The sequence below is a fragment of the Vipera ursinii genome (assembly GCF_947247035.1).
Source record: "Vipera ursinii genome assembly, chromosome: 2".
In the NCBI taxonomy this organism is placed as follows: Eukaryota; Metazoa; Chordata; class Lepidosauria; order Squamata; family Viperidae; genus Vipera; species Vipera ursinii.
Window position 1 is genome coordinate 10931257 of NC_139513.1, and position 20563 is coordinate 10951819.

At 46.8% G+C, this 20563-nt stretch overlaps 2 protein-coding genes and 1 long non-coding RNA gene across 9 annotated transcripts in view; 2 read left to right on the top strand and 1 right to left on the bottom strand.

Moving 5' to 3' along the window:
* The window catches only part of LOC310636529 (uncharacterized protein), a 75355-nt gene extending 73681 nt beyond the window's left edge, over window positions 1–1674 (top strand). For 5 of the 6 annotated variants that reach the window (XM_083356464.1, XM_083356465.1, XM_083356463.1 and 2 more), the window contains one exon: window positions 339–1674. In XM_083356464.1, the coding sequence (XP_083212590.1) occupies window positions 433–1647 (1215 nt within the window). In that variant the 5' untranslated portion in view covers window positions 339–432 and the 3' untranslated portion in view covers window positions 1648–1674. The remainder of the gene's footprint in view (window positions 1–338) is intronic. The other variant, XM_083356467.1, reaches the window with a different exon arrangement.
* Window positions 1–18631, top strand: part of LOC310636531 (uncharacterized protein) — a 142481-nt gene extending 123850 nt beyond the window's left edge. Inside the window, exons 1-3 of one of the 2 annotated variants that reach the window (XM_083356469.1) lie at window positions 10157–10361; window positions 13456–13729; window positions 17118–18631. In XM_083356469.1, the coding sequence (XP_083212595.1) occupies window positions 17208–18440 (1233 nt within the window). In that variant the 5' untranslated portion in view covers window positions 10157–10361; window positions 13456–13729; window positions 17118–17207 and the 3' untranslated portion in view covers window positions 18441–18631. Of the gene's footprint in view, window positions 1–10156; window positions 10362–13455; window positions 13730–17117 lie in introns of those variants that run through there. The other variant, XM_083356470.1, reaches the window with a different exon arrangement.
* LOC310636547 overlaps window positions 1–20563 on the bottom strand; it is a 331701-nt gene that overhangs the window by 82612 nt on the left and 228526 nt on the right. The window lies entirely within an intron of this gene.

Here is a 20563-nt window from a genome sequence, read left to right on the forward strand (position 1 = left end):
CCCCCCCCTGAGACACCCCAAGAACAATTGTCTGAGCCTCCCTCTACTTAAGAACTCTCAAGGTCACTTCAGGATTGCAACCAGGAGTGTGGGATTACGGTTGTGGATCAAAGTGGTCACCTAGCCACTGCTTCACTGAACGACCGAAATTCCAATCCCAACTGTGGTCAGAAGTTGAAGACATCCCTCCTAGAGGTGTGGGAGATTTTGTCTCAGGTGTACGCGGGACCATCCCCGGGCAGAGGGTGGGACTGGAAGACCTACATGGTCCCTCCCAAGGCTAAGATTTTGTGATTTCTCAAAAGGAAATATTATTCTCCATATCTTTTTCTTTCTAGCAGCAGATAAAAGATTGTGACAAAAAAAATTATTTGCAAGCCAACTATCAACAGTTAGTAGAAATTCGTCCCAAGGCAGCAAGCGCCAGAAAGCATGGAGGCTGGGAAACCCTTGGATCCCCCGTCAGACACAGGCAGCACTCCGGAAAACCACAAAAGAACCCATGAATACTCAGAGTGTGGGAAATCCTTTGCTCACAGGTCCCTCCTTTTGACCCACAGGAAGGTCCATGTGGGAAGTGGATCCAGTCAAAGTTTGAATGGTGAGAAATCCTTTTCTGGAAAAGATGCCAAAGATCTCCAACGCCCCCCTAGATCAAAACCCTATAAATGTGAGGAATGTGACTTATGCTTTGGTCAAAAGTCAAGTCTTCTTAGACATCAGAAAATCCACACTGGAGAGAAACCTTATCAGTGTCTGGAATGTGGGGAATTTTTCCGTGAAAAAGCCACCCTCAGAGTCCATCAGAGAATTCACACAGGGGAGAAACCTTACAAGTGTTGGGAGTGTGGGAAGAGCTTTTCTCAGAACGCAAGTCTTTGGGCCCATGAGAAGATCCATGCAGGAATAAAAGCTTACAAATGTTTTGAGTGTGGAAAATGTTTCATCCTGAGTTCAGCTCTTCGGAGTCATGAGAAAATGCACAGAGGGGAGAAAAAGAGACAATTTATGTTTTTGTCAACGCTTCAGATGCACCAGAAGGAGCTCAAAGGGGAGAAACCCTATCAATGTGGGGAATGTGGGAAAGATTTCCTTACACAAAGTGGGCTTCAGATTCATGAGAGAATCCACACAGGAGAGAAACCATTCAAATGTGGGGAGTGTGGGAAATGCTTTACCCTAAAACAAAACCTTGGAAGGCATCAGAGGATCCACACAGGGGAAAAGCCGTACAGATGCCTAGAATGTGGGAAATGTTTTGCTGAACATGGAAACCTTTGGAAACATCACAAAATCCACACAGGGGAGAAGCCATACAAATGCTTCGAATGTGGAAAATGTTTTGCTCAACAGGGAAACCTTTGCAAACATCATAAAACCCACACAGGGGAGAAGCCATATCAATGCTTCGAATGTGGACAATTTTATTCTACCACATCAAACCTTAGAAGTCATGTAAAAATTCACACAGGGGAAAGAAACTACAAATGTTTAGACTGTGGGAGAACATTTGCTCATTCATATACCCTTAGAAACCACAGCCGAATCCATACAGGTGAGAAGTCCCATAAATGCTCAGAGTGCGGTAAATGCTTTACTCTAAAAAATACTCTTGTGAGACATCAGCGAACCCACACTGGAGAATAAACATATAAATGTCTGGTGTGTGTGAAATGCTTTGTCCGAACTTCATCAGTTTGCAAGCACACCAGAAGTCACACAGGGGAGTCGCCTTACAAGTGTGCAGAGTGTGAGAAAACTTTTCCTTGTAAATCTCAGCTAAAAATGCATGAGAAAGTCCATAGTAAAGAGAAACCCCTTCATTTGTGAGGAATGTGGAAAACATTTTTTTAAACATCACATCTTATATTTCACCAGCAACTTCACACAGTCCCAGAATGGAAATCCACACAGGTTTTTTGGTGTGGGGAAACCTTCACAATCGGGGAAACCAGCGTGTCAATTTTTTTTTGTCCCAGTTTCATGTGCTTTTTGTACACCAAAGCATCCACCAAGGAAAGATTCCAGAAATGCGTCAGCAGAATTCAAAATTTTATTTCTGATTTTTTTTTTTATTTTTCATTTTGTATATTAAGATTTTGGGATCTAGAAGAGAAGAAGGAAACTCCGATTAGACGGAGTTTAAACTCCGATTAAACTCCTCAGATAATATGAGGGGAATGAACTGAACCGGTGGCAGCACCGCACAAGCCTGAGCGAGAGACGGCTGGAGCTGCAAGGCTGTGAGGGCTCAGCGGAAGCGCCAAGATAAGCGCCAGGCTCCAGCTGAAATTTAATTTTTTAAATTTTAATTCCATTTATATCCCGCCCTTCTCCGAAGACTCAGGGCGGCTTACAAACTTAGCAGTAGCCTTCATTCTATGTATATGTCTGCTTTTTAGGGCTTTCACACACACACACCCCCAAAGCGGCATTATTACAAAGTCAGCTTAATTGCCCCCAACAATCTGGGTCCTGATGTTGCAGCATCTCCAAGGTCTTTTGATTTACATTCAGATGCTTGGCAACTAATTCATATTTATGATGGTCACAGTGTCCTAGGGTCGTGTGAAGTGACCAAAACCTGCTGCAACCATCCAGCAGATGGGGGGGCGGGAATAAAAACCAAACACCCACCCACTCCCGCTGCCAATCCTCAACAGAAACGTTCACAACAATGAAAACCTCGGACAGGAGGAAGAGTGCCGCTGGGCAGGCAGGCAGGCATGTGTCTTGCTTGGCTGTGGCTTGAGCAGCACTTTTTCAGTGCCATTGTAACTGAACAGTCACTAAGAACTATTGTAAGTTGAGGACTACCTGTACTTCATCACTTTTTTCCTTTTTTTTTTTTTTGGTCAAGTTTTTGAGACCTTGCTAAGTGACTGGTGGTACTCGGATGTTACCATATCCTAAAAGTGGTTGTTGTTGTTAGTTGCGAAGTCGTGTCCGACCCATCGCGACCCTATGGACAATGTTCCTCCAGGCCTTCCTGTCCTCTACCATCTTCTGGAGTCCCTTTAAGCTCACGCCTACTGCTTCAGTGACTCCATCCAGCCACCTCATTCTCTGTCGTCCCCTTCTTCTCTTGCCCTCAACCTTTCCCAGCATTAGGCTCTTCTCCAGTGAGTCCTTCCTTCTCATGAGGTGGCCAAAGTATTTGAGTTTTAGCTTCAGGATCTGGCCTTCTAAAGAGCAGTCAGGGTTGATCTCCTCTAGGACTGACCGGTTTGATCGCCTTGCAGTCCAAGGGACTCGCAGGAGTCTTCTCCAGCACCATAGTTCAAAGGCTTCAATTCTTTGGCGCAATTCTTTGGGTGAAAAGGTTGAAAAGCCCTGTCCTAGTGGTCTCCCAGCCAGCCGAGCTTTCCTAGAGTGGCCAAGGCTGGCCAGGGGTGGCTTCTTAGCTGAGACAAGCACAGTGAAAGGGAGGGTCTCGGGGTCTGGCAAGATGGGGTTAAGGCAAGTCAGGAGTCCAGTTAAAACTCAGGCGCTTCTCGGAGAAAAACTGCAAAGAGGGAAAGGGTTTGTGCTGAAACCTGGGGGGTTGGGGAAGGGCATTTGCTGATAATTCAGTAGTAATTTTGGAAAACCTTTTTGTAAGGAACAAAAATATTAGTGGGAAAAGTAATATTTTTGTGTTGGTCATCAGCTGGTTTTAAAATTAATAACAGAAAGACAAAGATCACAAACTAAATATGAACATGGGAGAGCGAATAGAAGTGATGTGGGGGAAAAGTGTAAGAAACCTGAGCACTATTTTTAAAAAATAGAAATTGTCTGTCAAAATAATTACGTTAAGGCACGGGATGAAATCGAGAAGGATGTGTTAAGATGTGGGAATTACAACTCTGGCTGGGGAGAATTTCTGTGATTAAAAATGAATGCTTTTACCTACTTCCGTGACGTTTCTGTTTAAAACAAAAGTTGAATTTTAAAACTCTTCAGGATGCAAAGAAAAGAGGATAGATAGTCTGATTGGGAAATTCTCCTTTGCAGCCTGTTCGGTGTGGGCAAACAGAATGAGTTTTGCTGAGAAATAAAGAGAATTTTAAAATAAGAAGAGCAGGAGTTGAAATTTGGGTGACCTGGTTTGTACGTGGTACAACTTCAACAATCCTTGTGATCGAAGTGATGCATTGAGAATCTGGAAGAGATATAAAAACTCTTGGCAGAAGAAGGCGATTGATGGAAAACGAAAAGAGCAGGCAAAGGGAAACGGTCACGTATGGAGAGTTGTTAGAAAAAAGGAACACGGGAGAATACAAGGGGAAGTCAGGAGATCAGCAGAGGGATTTAATTTCTCTCCGTGTTTCCTCTGTAGAGTCGAGAGAAAGATTTGAAGCGGACAAAAGGTCAGTTGGAATTAAACACGGACATACTGGGAGACGGAATTTGAAACTGAACTCCTGTATGTGCTAAAGATGAACATGAAGCGGCTAAAATGTATCAGCTTTTTCTAAAAATTGAAATGGACAAAAAAACAAAGAGCGTACGGCTAGCCCTCGACTTACAACGGTTCACTTAGGGACCGTTCAAAGTTACGAAGGCACTGGAGGAAGCAACATGTGAGAACTGCAGCATCCCGAGGGTCATGTGATCAAACTTCAGATGATTGGCAGCTGACTCCTCTTTGTGACGGTTGTAGTGTCCTAGGGTGCTGTGGGTCACTTTTTGCGACTTTCTGACAAGCCAAGTCAAGGGGGAAGCCAGATTTATGTAACAAGTGCAGTGATTCACTTAAGAACTTTGGCAAGAAAGGTCCTAAAACGAGGCAAAACTAATTTTTTACTCCCTTGCCTGGCAATAGAAATTTTGGGCTCTATTGTGGTCGTACGTCAAGGACCCCCTGTATGACGAAATGGGCCAAAGGTTTCGGTTATTCTGTGCCATCAAGTCTGTGTCGACTCTTGGCAACTGCATGATAAATCTTCTCCAAAATGATCTCTATCCCCTTCAGGTCCCCCAATGGTTCCCCTATCGCCATTTTGCCTGGATCCACCCCCTGGTTGCCCTCTTCTTATTCCCTCCATCTTTCTCAGAATCAGAGCCTTCTCCTTAAAGCAACCATTGTTGCAGCCTATCTCTGATTGATGACAGTTTGAGCCTGGCCTGTTTATGCCTGGAGTGAGGATTCTGGTTGGTTTCTTGTGTGATCCATTTGTCTGTTTTCTTGGCTGTCCATGATAATCTCAGGAGTTTTCCCCAACACCAAAGTTCAAGACCTGTCAACCCTCTTCCTATCCTGCTTCTTCAGAGTCCAATTTTCGCTTCCCTAGAAGGTCACAGGGAATATCTGAATATTCTGATCTTAGGTTTATATTCCTCTAGCTAGCCTCCATCAATAAAAGGGAGTTCTAGAATTCTTCTGGGTTTCCTGATTTAGCCGCGATCCACCTTTAAGGTAGCATTTTTTCTTTCCTTTCTAAAAACAGGCAAGCAACTTTAAATCTCTTTGCAACAACTCCTTCCTTTTACAGACTTCGATCCTGGTTAATTAATGGATGCTAACCTTCTCCGCTTTTCTACCTGTGATGGAATCTGCGCCTGGAGAAGCAGTGGGTGTGTTTGTTGGGGGGGGGGGTTGTCTTGGCAATACAGAGCTTTGGTGGGGGGAAAGCATCCTGTCAATGCCCAGTGTGCTGCCACCACGTGGCTGTTTTGGGAAATTATACATTATGCTGAAGAGGTCAGCCAATCCCTCCCCCTTTGTGATGTATTTTCCCTTTTTCTGAGCTAACTTCCTCCTTGTTGGCTCCGTGCCTGATCTCCATAACCGGAGACACGTGCTCCTCCATAACCAGCAGACAAATGTGCAGACGCTGTGAGTAATTACCGTCTTTTGACTATTCTGAATCAAGCTGATGTGTTGTGATTGATCCTCTTGTTAAGACCTCTGCGCTTGGTCTGTATAAGCGAATGCTATCACTGTTAACACCTCTTTCCAGATAGCAGAACTCGAAACACCTTTTATCATCTAGAAATGCCTTTATTTGCATGCAGAGTAGACCACAGCAGTTGAGGTGCATTAAGAGATATTTGGTCAGTATTCCTAAGGTCAAAAGACGGTAATTACTCACAGCGTCTGCACGTTTGTCTGCTGGTTATGGAGGAGCACGTGTCTCCGGTTATCAAGGAGATCAGGCACGGAGCCAACAAGGAGGAAGTTAGCTCAGAAAAAGGGGAAATACATCACAAAGGGGGAGGGATTGGCTGGCCTCATTAGCATAATGTATAATTTCCCAAAACAGCCACATGGTGGCAGCACACCCAGAGATTGAAAAGACCTTCCCTCAAAGAACAAGCCATCAGAGGTTGCACACGGTGGAGAAGCTGGATGATGGCTTGGATTGCAGTGAGAATCTTGTGAGAAGCTAATTCTTCCTGCTCAGCAGAGAATTCACAGGGGAGGCAGACCTTATAAATACGTCTGGGAAAAAGTTCAGCCACATCTCCATCCTCATTGCTTTCCAGAGAATTGATAGAAGGCCAAATCCTTACAGCTACTCAGAGCCTCTCTCGGTGGAGAAGATTGGTGCCGGAAGGGATCTGGGCAGATCCCCCTTAGCAACAGCATCTGGGAGCAAAGACACAATAAACATTGGGAAATGGACATAAACTGCAGCTGTCCGTGGACGAGAGACTGGGGTTTCCAGGTAACTGGACCCAATTTTACAACTTTTTTCATGGCGGTTGTTAAGCAAATACTGCAGTCATTAACTGAATCCATGGTTCGTTGTGTGTGTGTGGGGGGGATTTGCCCTAAACCTGAAGTAAATACCATTTTTCTACAACACTATAGTCCTTCACTTATGACCACAACTGAGCCCAAAATTTATGTTGCTACGTGAGAAATTTGCTAATGGAGCTTTGCCCATTGGCTTCTCTTGTTGGGAGGTCGCAAAAGGGACACAGCAACGGTCATCAGTACGAACCAGTTGGCAAGCATCTGAAACTTGACCACACGATCATGGGGATGATGTGATTCACTGTGGAAAAAACGGTCCGAAGCCTCTTTCTTCGTTGCCGATGTAACTTTGAACGGTCGCCGAATGAGACTTAAGTCGAGGATTGCCTGTGGTTTTGCAGTTATCCTTATTCCGTAAGCCAAAAGGGATGAAATGTTTTGGGCAGAAGCTTTAATGAGGCAGGAACCAGAAGGAATTCCGGAAGGAAGGTGAAAGTCTGACTTGAGTTAGGAGGAGAAGAGAGGAAGAACAAGTTGACAGATGAGAAGAAACTTGGAAACTACGTTTGCTTAAACGTGACAGCGCCCACGGGGAGGGGGATCTGTAACCCCTTTGCACTGCGAGGATCTCCCTGCTCGGTCTCTCTCCATCCCTCCTGACCACTCCGGAGGACCCTTGGGGACAGATTGTGGGGGGGGGGGAGATCCTGGAGGGGAGCTGAAGGGACCGGATAGAGCCAGGATAAGATTTAGACACCAGCAGAGAAGCTTCCTTTGACTGGGCTTCTCCAGGAGCCATAATAATAATAATAATAATAATAATAATAATAATAATAATAATAATAATAATAATAATAATAATAATAATAAGAAGAAGAAGAAGAAGAAGAAGAAGAAGAAGAAGAAGAAGAAGAAGAAGAAGAAGAAGAAGAAGAAAAAGAAGAAGTTGGAAGGGACCTTGGAGGTCATCTAGTCCACCCCCCTGCTAAGGCAGGAAACCCTATACCATTTCAGACAAATGGCTGTCCAGTCTCTTCTTAAAAACTTCCAGTGTTGGAGCATTCACCACTTCTGGAGGCAGGTTGTTCCAGTTCTAACTGTCAGGAAGTTTCTCCTTAGTTCTAGGTTGCTTCTCTCCTTGACTAGTTTCCATCCGTGGCTTCTTGTCCTGCTTTCAGGTGCTTTGGAGAAGAGCTTGACTCCCTCTTCTTTGGGGCAGCCCCTGAGATACTGGAACACTGCTATCATGTCACCCCTCACCCTTCTCTTCATTAAACTACACATACCCAATTCCAGCAACCGTTCCTTATATGTTTTAGCCTCCAGTCCCCCAATCTTCTTTGTTGCTCTTCTCTGTACTCTTTCTAGAGTCTCTTTTTTACATCGTGGTGACCAAAACTGGATGCAGTATTCCAGGTGTGGCCTTACCAAGGCATTGTAAAGTGGTATTAGTACTTCACGTTCGACTGCAGATTTCTTTCACTGGAAGAAGAATTTCGTGTGGATCCAAAATAGGTCCCGCATTATTGACCTCAGAATCCGATGTGGGCCAGATTGCCAGAACTGGCTGTGTCTCTTGTGCACACACACACACACACACACACACACACACCCTCCAGAGGAGAGGATGATGGTTTGGGTGGAAGCAAGGGAAGAAGCAGCAAAACTGCACTTGGGCGAAGATCCGGCCCCGGGTGTGAAGGAGGCGATGCCGGTAGAGACCCCCCCCAAAGAAACCCCAAACCCACCTGGAGGGATCCATAGGCTGGGAAAGGCAGAGGGGGGGGGACGGAGGGGGGGCGGGTAAAGGTGTTTTGGGACTCGGCTTCTCCATCCCCCCTCCCCGGGCAGGGAGGCTCCCCCCCCCCGGGAAGGGGTCCCGGGCCAGCCCCTCCCTCTCCTTCCTCAGTCGGGCTCCGCAAACACCCAGCGGGGGGGGGTGTTAGGGTTATTCCTGTTGCTCCTGGCTCCCCCCCCCCAAAAAAAGCCATCGCGGAGCTTCCGTTTCCACCCAGACGCCGGAGCAGGAGGCAGCCCCGCCCGGGCACAGCAGGGCACTCTTCGCATGGGCAGAGGAACCCTGGAGGCGGACGCCCAGCGGAGAAACGAGGAGTCCAGGCTGGGAAGGGAGGGGGGAGGAGGAGCTGAGGCTGCTAAGGGGCGACTGGCGGTTTGTCCCTTGTGTGTGTGTGGGGGGGGGGGGGAGGGAAATCGCTGGACCTCCAGGATCCCTCCGGGAAACCCCCGCGACGAGGCGGCGGAGGCGGAGGGCCGCGGGTCGACGGGCGTCGGAGAAAAGCCGGCAGGGCTTCCGCTGGGGTTCTGAGTTTGAGTCTTACTCTCCAGCCACAGCCAATGGGCAGACTCCGCTTTCTTTCTTTCTTTCTTTCTTTCTTTCTTTCTTTCTTTCTTTCTTTCTTTCTTTCTTTCTTTCTTTCTTTCTTTCTTTCTTTCTTTCTTTCTCTCTCTCTCTCTCTCTCTCTCTCTCTCTCTCCTTCCCTCCCTCTCTCTCCGCCGCAAGATCGGGCAGGCGACCCTTTTCTGTGGGAAGGAGAGGGTCGCAGACACACACACAAACACACACACACACACACACACAAAACACACTCTCACTCTCTCTTTTTTTTTCTTTGGATCCTCTGGGTCAGGGGTAAGGCCACCTCGGCTCTTTGATGACTCGTGGACTTCAACTCCCAGAATTCCTGAGTCAGCATAGCTGACTCAGGAATTCTGGGAGTTGAAGTCCACGAGTCATCAAAGAGGCGAGGTGGCCTTACCCCTGCCCTGGGTTGTGTCTCGACGCCTAACAATCGCCAGGAGGGCGGGGCTGAATGGGGAGGCGGAGGCGAAAAGTCCCATTCCGGCCGAAGTGGATCCCTCCTTGGCAGGGGAAATGGGGGGGGGGGCGGCCGGGGGGTTTTTGGAGGCATGGAGGGGGGGTGGAGTTCCCGTCAGCCCCAGCTCTTTCCGACTCCCCACCCACCCACCCAGGGATTCAGTGGGGCGTCCCCTCCGTCTGTTTCTCCTGGGCACCTGCCCAGCTGCATTTCTGGGATCTTCGGGATCCCGAAAAGGACCCGTTCGGGGCTTCTTCCCGTTCCTTCCCTTGGGCGCAACATCTCCTGCCCCCGCTACTCTTTCCGTCCCCGTCTCAGCCACGGATGGCACCCTGGGCCCTCTCCTAATAATAATAATAATAATAATAATAATAATAATAATAATAATAATAATAATAATAAGAAGAAGAAGAAGAAGAAGAAGAAGAAGAAGAAGAAGAAGAAGAAGAAGAAGAAGAAGAAGAAGAAGAAGAAGAAGAAGAAGAAGAAGAAGAAGAAGAAGAAGAAGAAGAAGAAGTAGTTGGAAAGGACCTTGCACTCTTCGCATGGGCAGAGGAACGCCGCCGGCGGATGACCAGCGGAGGGAGAACAGGGAGGGAGGGGTTAGGGTCGCTAATGGGCGGGGCTGCCAGGAGGGCGAGCAGAAGCCCCGCCCCCGCCTCGATCCTCCCACTGGCTGGATCTCCGGCTCCCTCCCGCCCGTCCCCGCTTCGCCGCGGGAGGATCGGCGCTGGATCCCTCGGGAGAGGCTTCTGGATCCCGCTCCGGATAGGTCGAGCTGCTCTCCTCCCTCCGGCCCGCCCCTCCCGCCAGGAGAGCTTTTCCCCGCAAGCAGAAAGGTAGCTGGGGATCCCCCCTCTTCGTCCTGCAGGGATTTCCTTGGGGAGATTCGGCTCTGGCGTCGCCTGCAGGGAGCGGATCCCTTCCCTTCCCTCCAGGGGAGGCAAAGGAGGGGATCCCTTCCCGGGCTGGATCTGCCCCCCCCTCCTCGCCCGGCCCCTTAGGCTCCCCGCGGGGCTCCGGGTGGATCCGGGAAGGAGCTTTTGAGGAAGTTGCTTTGCGAAGGTCTCTTCGAGGTCCGTTTGAACAGGAAGCTTCTCAGCTTCCCTTTTCCTCCAGTGCCGTTGCAAAAAGGGAGCGAAGTGTAGCTTTAAAGCAGGGATCTTCTTCCAACTTGGCCCTTTTATGACTTGTGGACTTCAACTCCCAGAATTCCTCAGCCAGCATGCCCTGGCTGAGGAATTCTGGGAGTTGAAGTCCACAAGTTATAAAAGGGCCAAGTTTGGAGCCCTCTGCTTTAAAGGGGTTTTTTGAGTTTATTCACAGACTGACTTCAGTGCAATGGGGGAGGGGAAGGTTTGGGAGAGAGAACAGGTTGAAAATGATTTGAATTTAATTTAATTTAATTTAATTTATTAATATTTCTATACCGCCCTTCTCCCGAAGGACTCAGGGCGGTGTACAGGGCAAGAATAAAATACAAAATTACAAAAGTTAAAAGTAATTAAATAAATGCCCGTTAAAAGAACAATCAATACATAATAAAAAACCCCAATAAAATAATAATAAAACCCCTCCCAATCCCCCCTCAGGCCAGGCTGGCTTGTTCGAACAAGTATGTTTTTAGGTCGCGGCGGAAGGAGCGGAGATCGGGCGCCGTCCGGAGCTCAACTGGTAGCTGGTTCCATAGTTCTGGGGCACCCACAGAGAAAGATCTCCCCCTGGGGGCCACCAATCGACATTCTCTGACCGGTGGCACCCTGAGGAGGCCCTCTCTGTGGGAACGCACAGGACGGAGGGAAGTTGATGCCGGCAGCATGTGTTCCCTAAGGTACTCCGGACCCCTGCCATGTAGGGCTTTAAACACCATTACTAGTACCTTGAATCTCAAGGTACTAGTAATCTCATTTGAGCTTTCAATTCAATTGCAGGGGACCAGTGAGGATGTGGCCACTTGGGGGGTGGGTGGGGTGGGTTTCTTAACCCCCTAGGACAGGGGTAGGCAACCTTGGCTCTTTTATGACTCGTGGACTTCAACTCCCAGAATTCCTGAGCCATTGTTGTTGTTGTTGTTGTTAGTTGCGAAGTCGTGTCCGACACATCGCGACCCTATGGACAATGTTCCTCCAGGCCTTCCTGTCCTCTACCATCTTCTGGAGTCCATCTAGGCTCACGCCTACTGCTTCAGAGACTCCATCCAGCCTCCTCATTCTCTGTCGTCTCCTTCTTCTCTTGCCCTCAACCTTTCCCAGCATTAGGCTCTTCTCCAGTGAGTCCTTCCTTCTCCTTAGGTGGCCAGAGTATTTGAGTTTTAGCTTCAGGATCTGGCCTTTTAAAGAGCAGTCAGGGTTGATCTCCTCTAGGATTGACCGGTTTGATCTCTTTGCAGTCCAAGGGACTCGCAGGAGTCTTCTCCAGCACCAGAGTTCAAAGGCTTCAATTCTTTGGCGCTCAGCCTTTTTTATGGTCCAGCTTTCACTGCCATACATTGCAACTGGGAAGATCATAGCCTTGACTATACACACTTTTGTTGACAGGGTGATGTTTCTGCTTTTTAGTGTGCTGTCTAGATTTGCCATGGCTTTCCTCCCCAGGAGCAAGCGTCTTTTAATTTCTTGGCTACAGTCCCCATCTGCAGTGATCTTGGAGCCCAGGAAAATAAAATCTGTCACTACCTCCATTTATTCCCCATCTATTTGCCAGGAATTGAGAGGGCCAGATGCCATGATCTTGGTTTTCTTAATGTTTAGTTTCAACCCAAGTTTTGCACTCTCCTTCTTCACCCGCAACAAGAGGCTCTTTAGTTCCTCTTCACTTTCTGCCATACGGGCTCAGGAATTCTGGGAGTTGAAGTCCACGAGTCATAAAAGAGCCAAGGTTGCCTACCCCTGCCCTAAGAGATCCTCTTTCTTTGAGCTAAATCTAAAAAAGGCGTACAGTAAAACCCTTTGGTTTTTGCGCTAATGTTTATTTTGCTTAGGGACGCGGTGGCTCAGTGGGTTAGGACGCTGAGCTTGTCGATCAGAAGGTCGGCAGTTTGGCGGGTCGAATCCCGAGGGCCGCGTAACAGAGTGAGCGCCTGTTACTCGTCCCAGCTTCTGCCAACCTAGCAGTTCGAAAGCACGTAAAAAATGCAAGTAGAAAAATAGGGACCGCTACGGTGGGAAGGTAACAGCGTTCCGTGCGCCTTTGGTGTCTAGTCATGCCGGCCACATGACCACGGAGACGTCCTCGGACAAACGCTGGCTCTTTGGCTTTGAAACGGAGATGAGCACCGGCCCCTAGAGTCGGAAACGACTAGCACGTATGTGCGGGGGAACCTTTACCTTTACCTTTTATTTTGCTTCTGCTTTAAAAAGCTGGGTCGAATTCCTAAACTTTTAGATTTTCCTTGTTTTGCCCAGAAGAGGCTGTGATGGGTCAGCCCCTTCACGGTGGATGTTGTACAAAGCGCAAATTCTAAGGACGTTTTAAGGCTGGTTTTGTGAGCAGGTAATAGAACAAGCTGATGGCCAAAAGGCTGCCTTGCATAATTGTAAATATTTTTCGAAACACCTGCCTGGAATCTTTGCGGCCTCCCAGCCTCCAAAAAGATCAGGGAAGGAGCAGCCCTTTTCCCACATGCTCTGCCCCATCTGATCACTCTCACCGCACTGAGTCCTTCGGGAGAAGGGCGGTATATAAATAAAATTATTATTATTATTATTATTATTATTATTATTATTATTATTATTATTATTATTATTATTATTATTATTATTATTATTATTATTCCACTGAGTTTTCCTAGTCACAATTCTGCCTTGGTCCCTGTTGGACTTCATCTTGCTGGTTTCTTCCATTTGGGCTCATCAAGATCTTCTTGAATCAGGAATCTATCTCCGTTATTTTCTATCCTCAACAAATAAGCCTATTATTTCCTCCCTTTTCCAGGTCATTTATAGATTGTGTTCAAAATATCACTGTCGGCACCTCAGATGCGGCCATGAGCTCCGCAGAGGAGAAGGGCATTCTTGGATTGGGACCCACAAACTTTTGGCTGGGACTCCATTCTAGATAAATTGGAAATTGTGGCCCAGTTGGAGACGCGGCACAAAGGGACAATCGATTAAGCAGAGATCAAACCGGTCAGCAGTGCGGGTCATCCCTGGCCTTGACTCAGAGGGGGAACAATTGACCCAGAGATCTCTCAGCTGCAACTTTAAAGGTGAGTAAACAAATCTTAATGGTGACGTGGTGGCTCAGTGGGTTAGGACGCTGAGCTTGTCGATCAGAAGGTCAGCAGTTTGGCGGGTCGAATCCCGAGTGCCGCGTAACAGAGTGAGCGCCTGTTACTTGTCCCAGCTTCTGCCAACCTAGCAGTTCTAAAGCACATAAAAATGCAAGTAGAAAAATAGGGACCGCTACGGTGGGAAGGTAACAGCGTTCCGTGCGCCTTTGGCGTCTAGTCACATGACCACGGAGATGTCCTCGGACAAGCGCTGGCTCTTCGGCTTTGAAACAGAGATCAGCACCGGCCCCTAGAGTTGGAAACGACTAGCACGCATGTGCGGGGGAACCTTTACCTTTACCTTAAACAAATCTTGGATTGGAAAATAAGGATTTGTTATCTTTATTGGACAAAAGAGCAATGCAGAGAAGTTGAGTTTTGCTCCCAAGATGACAGGTGATATCGTAATGTAGTTATGAGTCCCTCTGGTGGTGATGCTGTCTATCCCACATTTTTCTATCTTACCAAGAAGTCGGCTGTGGTCTGCTTTGTCACGTGCCTTACTGAACTCCAAGTATATTTTGTCTGCAGAACATGGCTGTTCCGCTGATGCTATTCCACTGATTCAGTCACTTGGTCAAAGAATGCAGTAAGATTTGTCTGTCATGATCTGTTTTTGACAAACCCATGTTGGCTTCTAAGTAATAGCTTTGTTTGTTTCTGTATTTTCACAGCTTCATTGCTTGATTCTGTTTTCCACGATTTTCTCAGGTATTGAAGTCAGGTTGATTGGCCCTTAGTTTCCTGGATCCATTTTTTGCCTTTCTCGTCGTTATTTTATAAAATATATAAAATGTGATGCACAAAAGCCAGAATAATAATAACAATAACAATAATAATAATAATAACAATAATAATAATAATAACAATAATAATAACAATAATAACAATAATAACAATAATAACAATAACAATAATAACAATAATAATAATAATAATAATAATAATAATAATAATAATAATAATAATAATAATAATAATAATAATAATAATTTTATTTATATACCGCCCTTCTCCCGATGGACTCAGGGCGATGAACAGGGCAAATGTATAAAAATACAAAAATACAAAAGTTAAAAGGAATTAAACATAAAGAAGCCATGATGGGATGGAGCTCCTAAGTGAAAAAATGAGAAGAAGCACAAAAAAGGGATAAGACAGTGGTAGGATTCAGCCAGTTTGCACCACTTCAGCAGAACCGGTAGCTAATTTTTTTGTTGCCCAGCCCCAGAATGAACTTCTGGAAGTGCCATCCACACAGAGAACTGGTTGTTCACATATCTGAATCCCACCGCTGGGATAAGAATCAAAAAATGGGTTGGTTACACTAGCATGGACACTTTCCTTCTTCTTTGCTCGTGTAATGCCTTAGCTTTTTGTATATCCGGTAGTTTGCCCTGGACTTACGACCACAATTAGCACTGGAATGTTGATCAGTGAGCAACGTGGTCATTAAGTAAGAGGTCACGTGAGAGCTTGGCTCAGTGCCTGCAATCCTATGCTCCTGGTTGTGGCTGTTAAGCGATTTCATGTGTTGTTTAAGCAGGTAAGGAAAGTGCGGCTGTCTGAAGTGGGCAGGAGAGGCCTTGTGAGTCCCAGCACAGGCCAAGTTTGATTTCCGGGGCTCCTGGAGAAGCTTAGAGATGCTTTGGGACATGTTGCTTGGCAACGGTACGGAACACGCTGTTGTGATTCAGGGTCAGCCTGTGAGTTCAGCAGTTGGGTCGGACGACTCAGAGGAGGAGGAGGGGGGTGTTGAAGAGCTTGCTGATGATGGCCTTGAGGCTCCGCAGAGCCCTCAGCCAGGCCCCTCCCACCTGGTCATAACGGAGACCCAGCTATGTGAGCCTGACAGCGTGGATGAAGATGACCCACAGCTGGCCCTGTTCAAGGACGCCCAACGCAGGAGGCAGTCAATCAGGAGTAAACAGAGGAAGGCAATGGGGCACCTCGGAAGGAGGCAGAGAGAAGCCATGCCCTGAACTGTTTAAAAGGGGAATGTGTGGGAGGGCTGGTTTGCTGAAGGCAACCGCTTGAATAGTTCGTTTCATAGCTCCTGTTTCATGGTTGGTGTCTTGTTTTGCTCTGTTTTATGTTAATAAATTTGGCAGGCTTTATTCCAGCCTCTTGCCGTTTGTAAAGGGGTTGTCCCTGCTATTTCTGCAGGGCCGGTAGCAGGCTGGTACAGAACACACGCGGCTTGGAGAATGGCGCAAGGCTTCAGAGGCCTCCGGTCTGGGAATGAAGGCCTGGTTTCTCATTGTCAGCGATGACACTGGGCCAAAGTCCAGGCCTGGCGTCAGTGGCAGATGGCTGAAACCGGCCTCCATTTAAGGCCCATCCCCATCCCAGCATTATTGTCAGTCAGGGCTGCTTTGCATGGCCGGACTTGGCTGGCTCAGGAATCCCAGAGCGGCTACAGCTCTGCATCCCACTTCGCTAGCCCCCTAACTCATGGGTGGGCTGTGCCTGGTTTCCTGGACCTCCCCTACCCCTGAGACACCCCACAGCCATTGCCTAGGTTGCTCTCCCTCCACTTCAGCACCCTCTAGAACAGACATGTCAAACACAAGGCCCGGGGGACGGATGCAGCCCGCGAAGTGGTTTCATGTGGCCCGCGAAGCCATCCTGGAAACAATGAGGGAACGGCCCCCACTGCCTTGGCCCTGGCCCAGAGATCCTCCTTCTGCCAGAGACCCTCAGATCTGTCCCACTCCTGCCCAGGCCCCCATAGGCACCCTTGATGCGAACGATGTAGAGCTGGCCATGCCCACCCAGTAGGCCATACGCACTCTAGCCATGCCCACCCAGTAGGCCACACCCACCCTGGCCATACCCCCCCAGCCCCCTGAGGGCAACCGCAATGCTGATGCGGCCCTCAATGAAATTGAGTTTGACACCCCTGCTCTAGAAGATCACTTAATGACCACAACCAGGACTGTGGGATTAGAGTTGGTGAGTGAAGTGGCCACGTGACCTCTCCCTTAACTACTGCTTCACTGAGCGACCGAGATTCCAGTCCCAATTGTCGTCAGAACTCGAGGACTACTTGTAGTTTAAGAGCTGCTTTTTCACCTTGCCATAGGACAAGAAGCAAGGAGAAGAGGCAGGGTGAATGAACAGCAGAAGGGTTTGCCTCATAGAGATGTGTGGGGTGATGAAATCAGTAGAGATTTTGTCTCAGAGATTTTGTACTGAGGACCCATACCCTGGGTAGAAGGTCAGACTGGAGGACCTTCAGGGTCCCTTCCAAGATGAAGAGTTTGGGATTCTCTACCTTTCTCAAAAGGTAATATCATTCTCCTTTTCTTGTTCTTTCTAACAGCGGATAAGAGATTTTGATCAAATATTCACCTGCAAATCAACGATCAACAGGTCATAGAAAATCAGCGCAAGGCAGCGGCCGCCAGAAAGCATGGAGCCTGGGAAACCCTCGGATCCCCCGTCAGACACAGGCAGCACTTTGGAAAACCACACACAAAAAACCCATGAATGCTCAGACTGTGGGAAATCCTTCGCTCACTGGTCCCTCCTTTTGACCCACAGGAAGGTCCATGTGAGAAGTGGATCCAGTCAAGGTTTGGAGGGTGAGAATTCCTTCTCTGGAAAAGACGCCCAAGATCCCAGAAGCCCCTCCAGACTAAAGCCCTATAAATGTGAGGAATGCGACTTATGCTTTGGTCAAAAGTCAAGTGTTCGTACACATCAGACAATCCACACTGGAGAGAAACCCTATCAATGTCTGGAATGTGGGAAATCTTTCCGTACAATAGCTAATCTCAGAGAGCACGAGAGAATTCACACAGGGGAGAAACCTTACACATGTTGGGAATGCGGGAAATGCTTTTCTCAGAAGGCCGGTCTTAGGGCCCACGAGAAGATCCATGCAGGAATAAAACCTTACAAATGCTTTGAGTGTGGAAAATGTTTCATCCTGAGTTCAGCTCTTCGGAGTCATGAGAAAACACACAGCGGGGAGAAAAATGAAGAGTGCCTCGAATGCGGGAAATGTTTTTCCAGGAAATCAAACCTGGTGAAGCATCAGAGACGTCACACCGGAGAAAAACCCTACGAATGCCCAGAATGTGAGAGACGATTTGTGGATTCTTCTGAACTTCGGAGACACCAGAAGTGGCACAAAGGGGAGCTACCCTATCAATGTGGGGAGTGTGGGAAAAGTTTTCTTACCCAAAGAGAGATTCAGGCTCACGAGAGAATCCACACAGGGGAGAAACCCTATCAATGTGGGGAGTGTGGGAAATGTTTTGCCAAAAAAGAAAACCTGGGAAGCCATCAGAGGGTCCACACAGGAGAGAAGCCGTACAGATGTGTAGAATGTGGGAAATGTTTTGGACTCAGTGGAGCCCTTTGGAGACATCATAAAACCCACACAGGGGAGAAGCCACATCAATGCAACGAATGTGGAAAATTTTATCGTACCTCATCAGCGCTTAAATGTCATGTGAAAATTCACACAGGGGAAAAAAACCACAAATGTTTAGACTGTGGGAAAACATTTGCTCTATCATTTAACCTTAGAAGCCACAGCCGAATCCACACAGGAGAGAAGCCCCATAAATGCTCGGAGTGCAATAAATGTTTTTGTCAAAAAAGGTCTCTTTTGAAGCATCAGCAAATCCACAATTGAAGGAAAAAAAACACAAATATCTAGAGAGAGGAAAATGATTTCCCCAATGTTCAGCACTTTGCGCACACACCCAAAATCAGACAGGAGGGTGGTCTTACAAGTGTGCAGAGTGTGAGAAAACGTCATTGTAAATCACAATTTAAAAAGCACCAGAAAGTCCATAGCAAAGATAAATCCCTTCAGTTGTGAACAATGCAGGTGCCACATCAGAGATTTCACACTGGAAGGAGACCCTATGAAGGCCCAGAATGTGTGAGAAACAATTTGTGAAGGCTTCTGAACTTCGGACATTCCAGAAGGGGCACAAAGTAGTAGTAGTAGTAGTAGTAGTAGTAGTAGTACATTCCAGAAGGGGCACAAAGTAGTAGTAGTAATAATAATAACAATAATAATAATAAAATAATAAAATATAATAATAATAATAATAATAATAATAATAATAAGAAGAAGAAGAAGAAGAAGAAGAAGAAGAAGAAGAAGAAGAAGAAGAAGAAGAAGAAGAAGAAGAAAGTTGGAAGGGACCTTGGAGGTCATCTAGTCCAACCCCCTGCTCAGGCAGGAAACCCTATACCACAGGTCTGCAACCTGCGGCTCCGGAGCCGCATGCAGTTCTTTCAGCCATCTCCTGCGGCTCCCAGTCTTCTGCTGTGTGTAGTCCAAAAAAAAAAAAAGTGGGACTAAAAATGTTTAATCAATCAATTCAAATATGCAGAGTAGATACATATTTCGCCTTGGCTCCACTCTTCAGACAAACCTTGTTCTGCGCATGTGCGCATGTACGCGCATGCACACACATTTTTTGTGGCTCCCAGTTTTTCCTTTTGTGAGGGAACCGGTTCCGAGTGGCTCTTTCACTGTTTCAGGTTGCTGACCCCTGCCCTATACCATTTTAGGCAAATGGGGGTGAAACCCTACAAACGTAGGGAATGTGGGAAAAGCTTTATTTCACAGTAAAGTGTTCAGAGTCATGAGAATATCCACATAACAGGAGAAGCCATTCAAATGTGTGGAGTACGGGATGTGCTTTTCTGAAAAACACAACTTTAGGAAACATCACACAGGAGAGAAGCCGTACAGATGCCTAGAACGTGGGAAATGTTTGGCTTATAAGTATAATACTTTCGAGCCATCAGAAAATTCACACCGGAGAGAAGCCCTTGAAGTGCATTAATTGTGGAAGATTTTATCGTACCACATCAGACAGAAGATCTGACAAGAGGGATGGAACTAGCATCGACTTAGTAGAACAACAGTGTATCGGATCTGACGCAAAGTAATTCCAAGATTTTACATTTAAAAAGTGAACGGGAGCGCTTTTGAAATAGATGCTGGCTAGAAGAGGGTGTCTTACCAAGAGGGAGCGAGTGGCGAGAGATAAGGCGGTAGGCCAGAGTGACAAGAGGAAGCCAGGATGTTAGAAGATCGTAAACTAGCCGTGAGATTAGGCGAACAGACAGAAAGGTAACGGGAAAAGATCAAGTTTTTGAGTCTTGGAGACTGAACTTTTGAGAAAACGAGTGTGGACTATAAGTAGAACGAAAGTGAATAGTTTGGACAGACTTTGAACTTTTGATTTATAAGCCACGGGAGTATAACGGATCCAAGATGGAGAAAGTGACACAGCAACTTTAGGACTGCAGTTTGGATAGTGCAGGGGTAGGCAACCTTGGCTCTTTTATGACTAGTGGACTTCAACTCCCAGAATTCCTGAGCCAGCCACGCTGAGGGGAAAGGGAGAGGTTTCCAAGCTGAGCCATGCTGGCTCAGGAATTCTGGGAGTTGAAGTCCACGAGTCACAAAAGAGCCAAGGTTGCCTACCCTTGGGATAGTGAGATAATTACTTGCCATTGGCTGAAGAAGAAGATACAAAAGGAGCTACAAATCCAGAGTTGGAAATTTATAATCAAAAAGGAAAGTGACTGATGGGACAGGAAGATAAAGGTGATATATAAATATAGATAAAAAGACACACATAAATATAAATATATAGACTGACTGCTTGCTACATTCGTGAAATAACTATATTGCTGCGATGGTTGATTTGCTATAATTGGATAAATTAATAGAATTGAAATCATTAAATAGCTAATTAATTAATTACTTGATTGTTAAAGATATATACA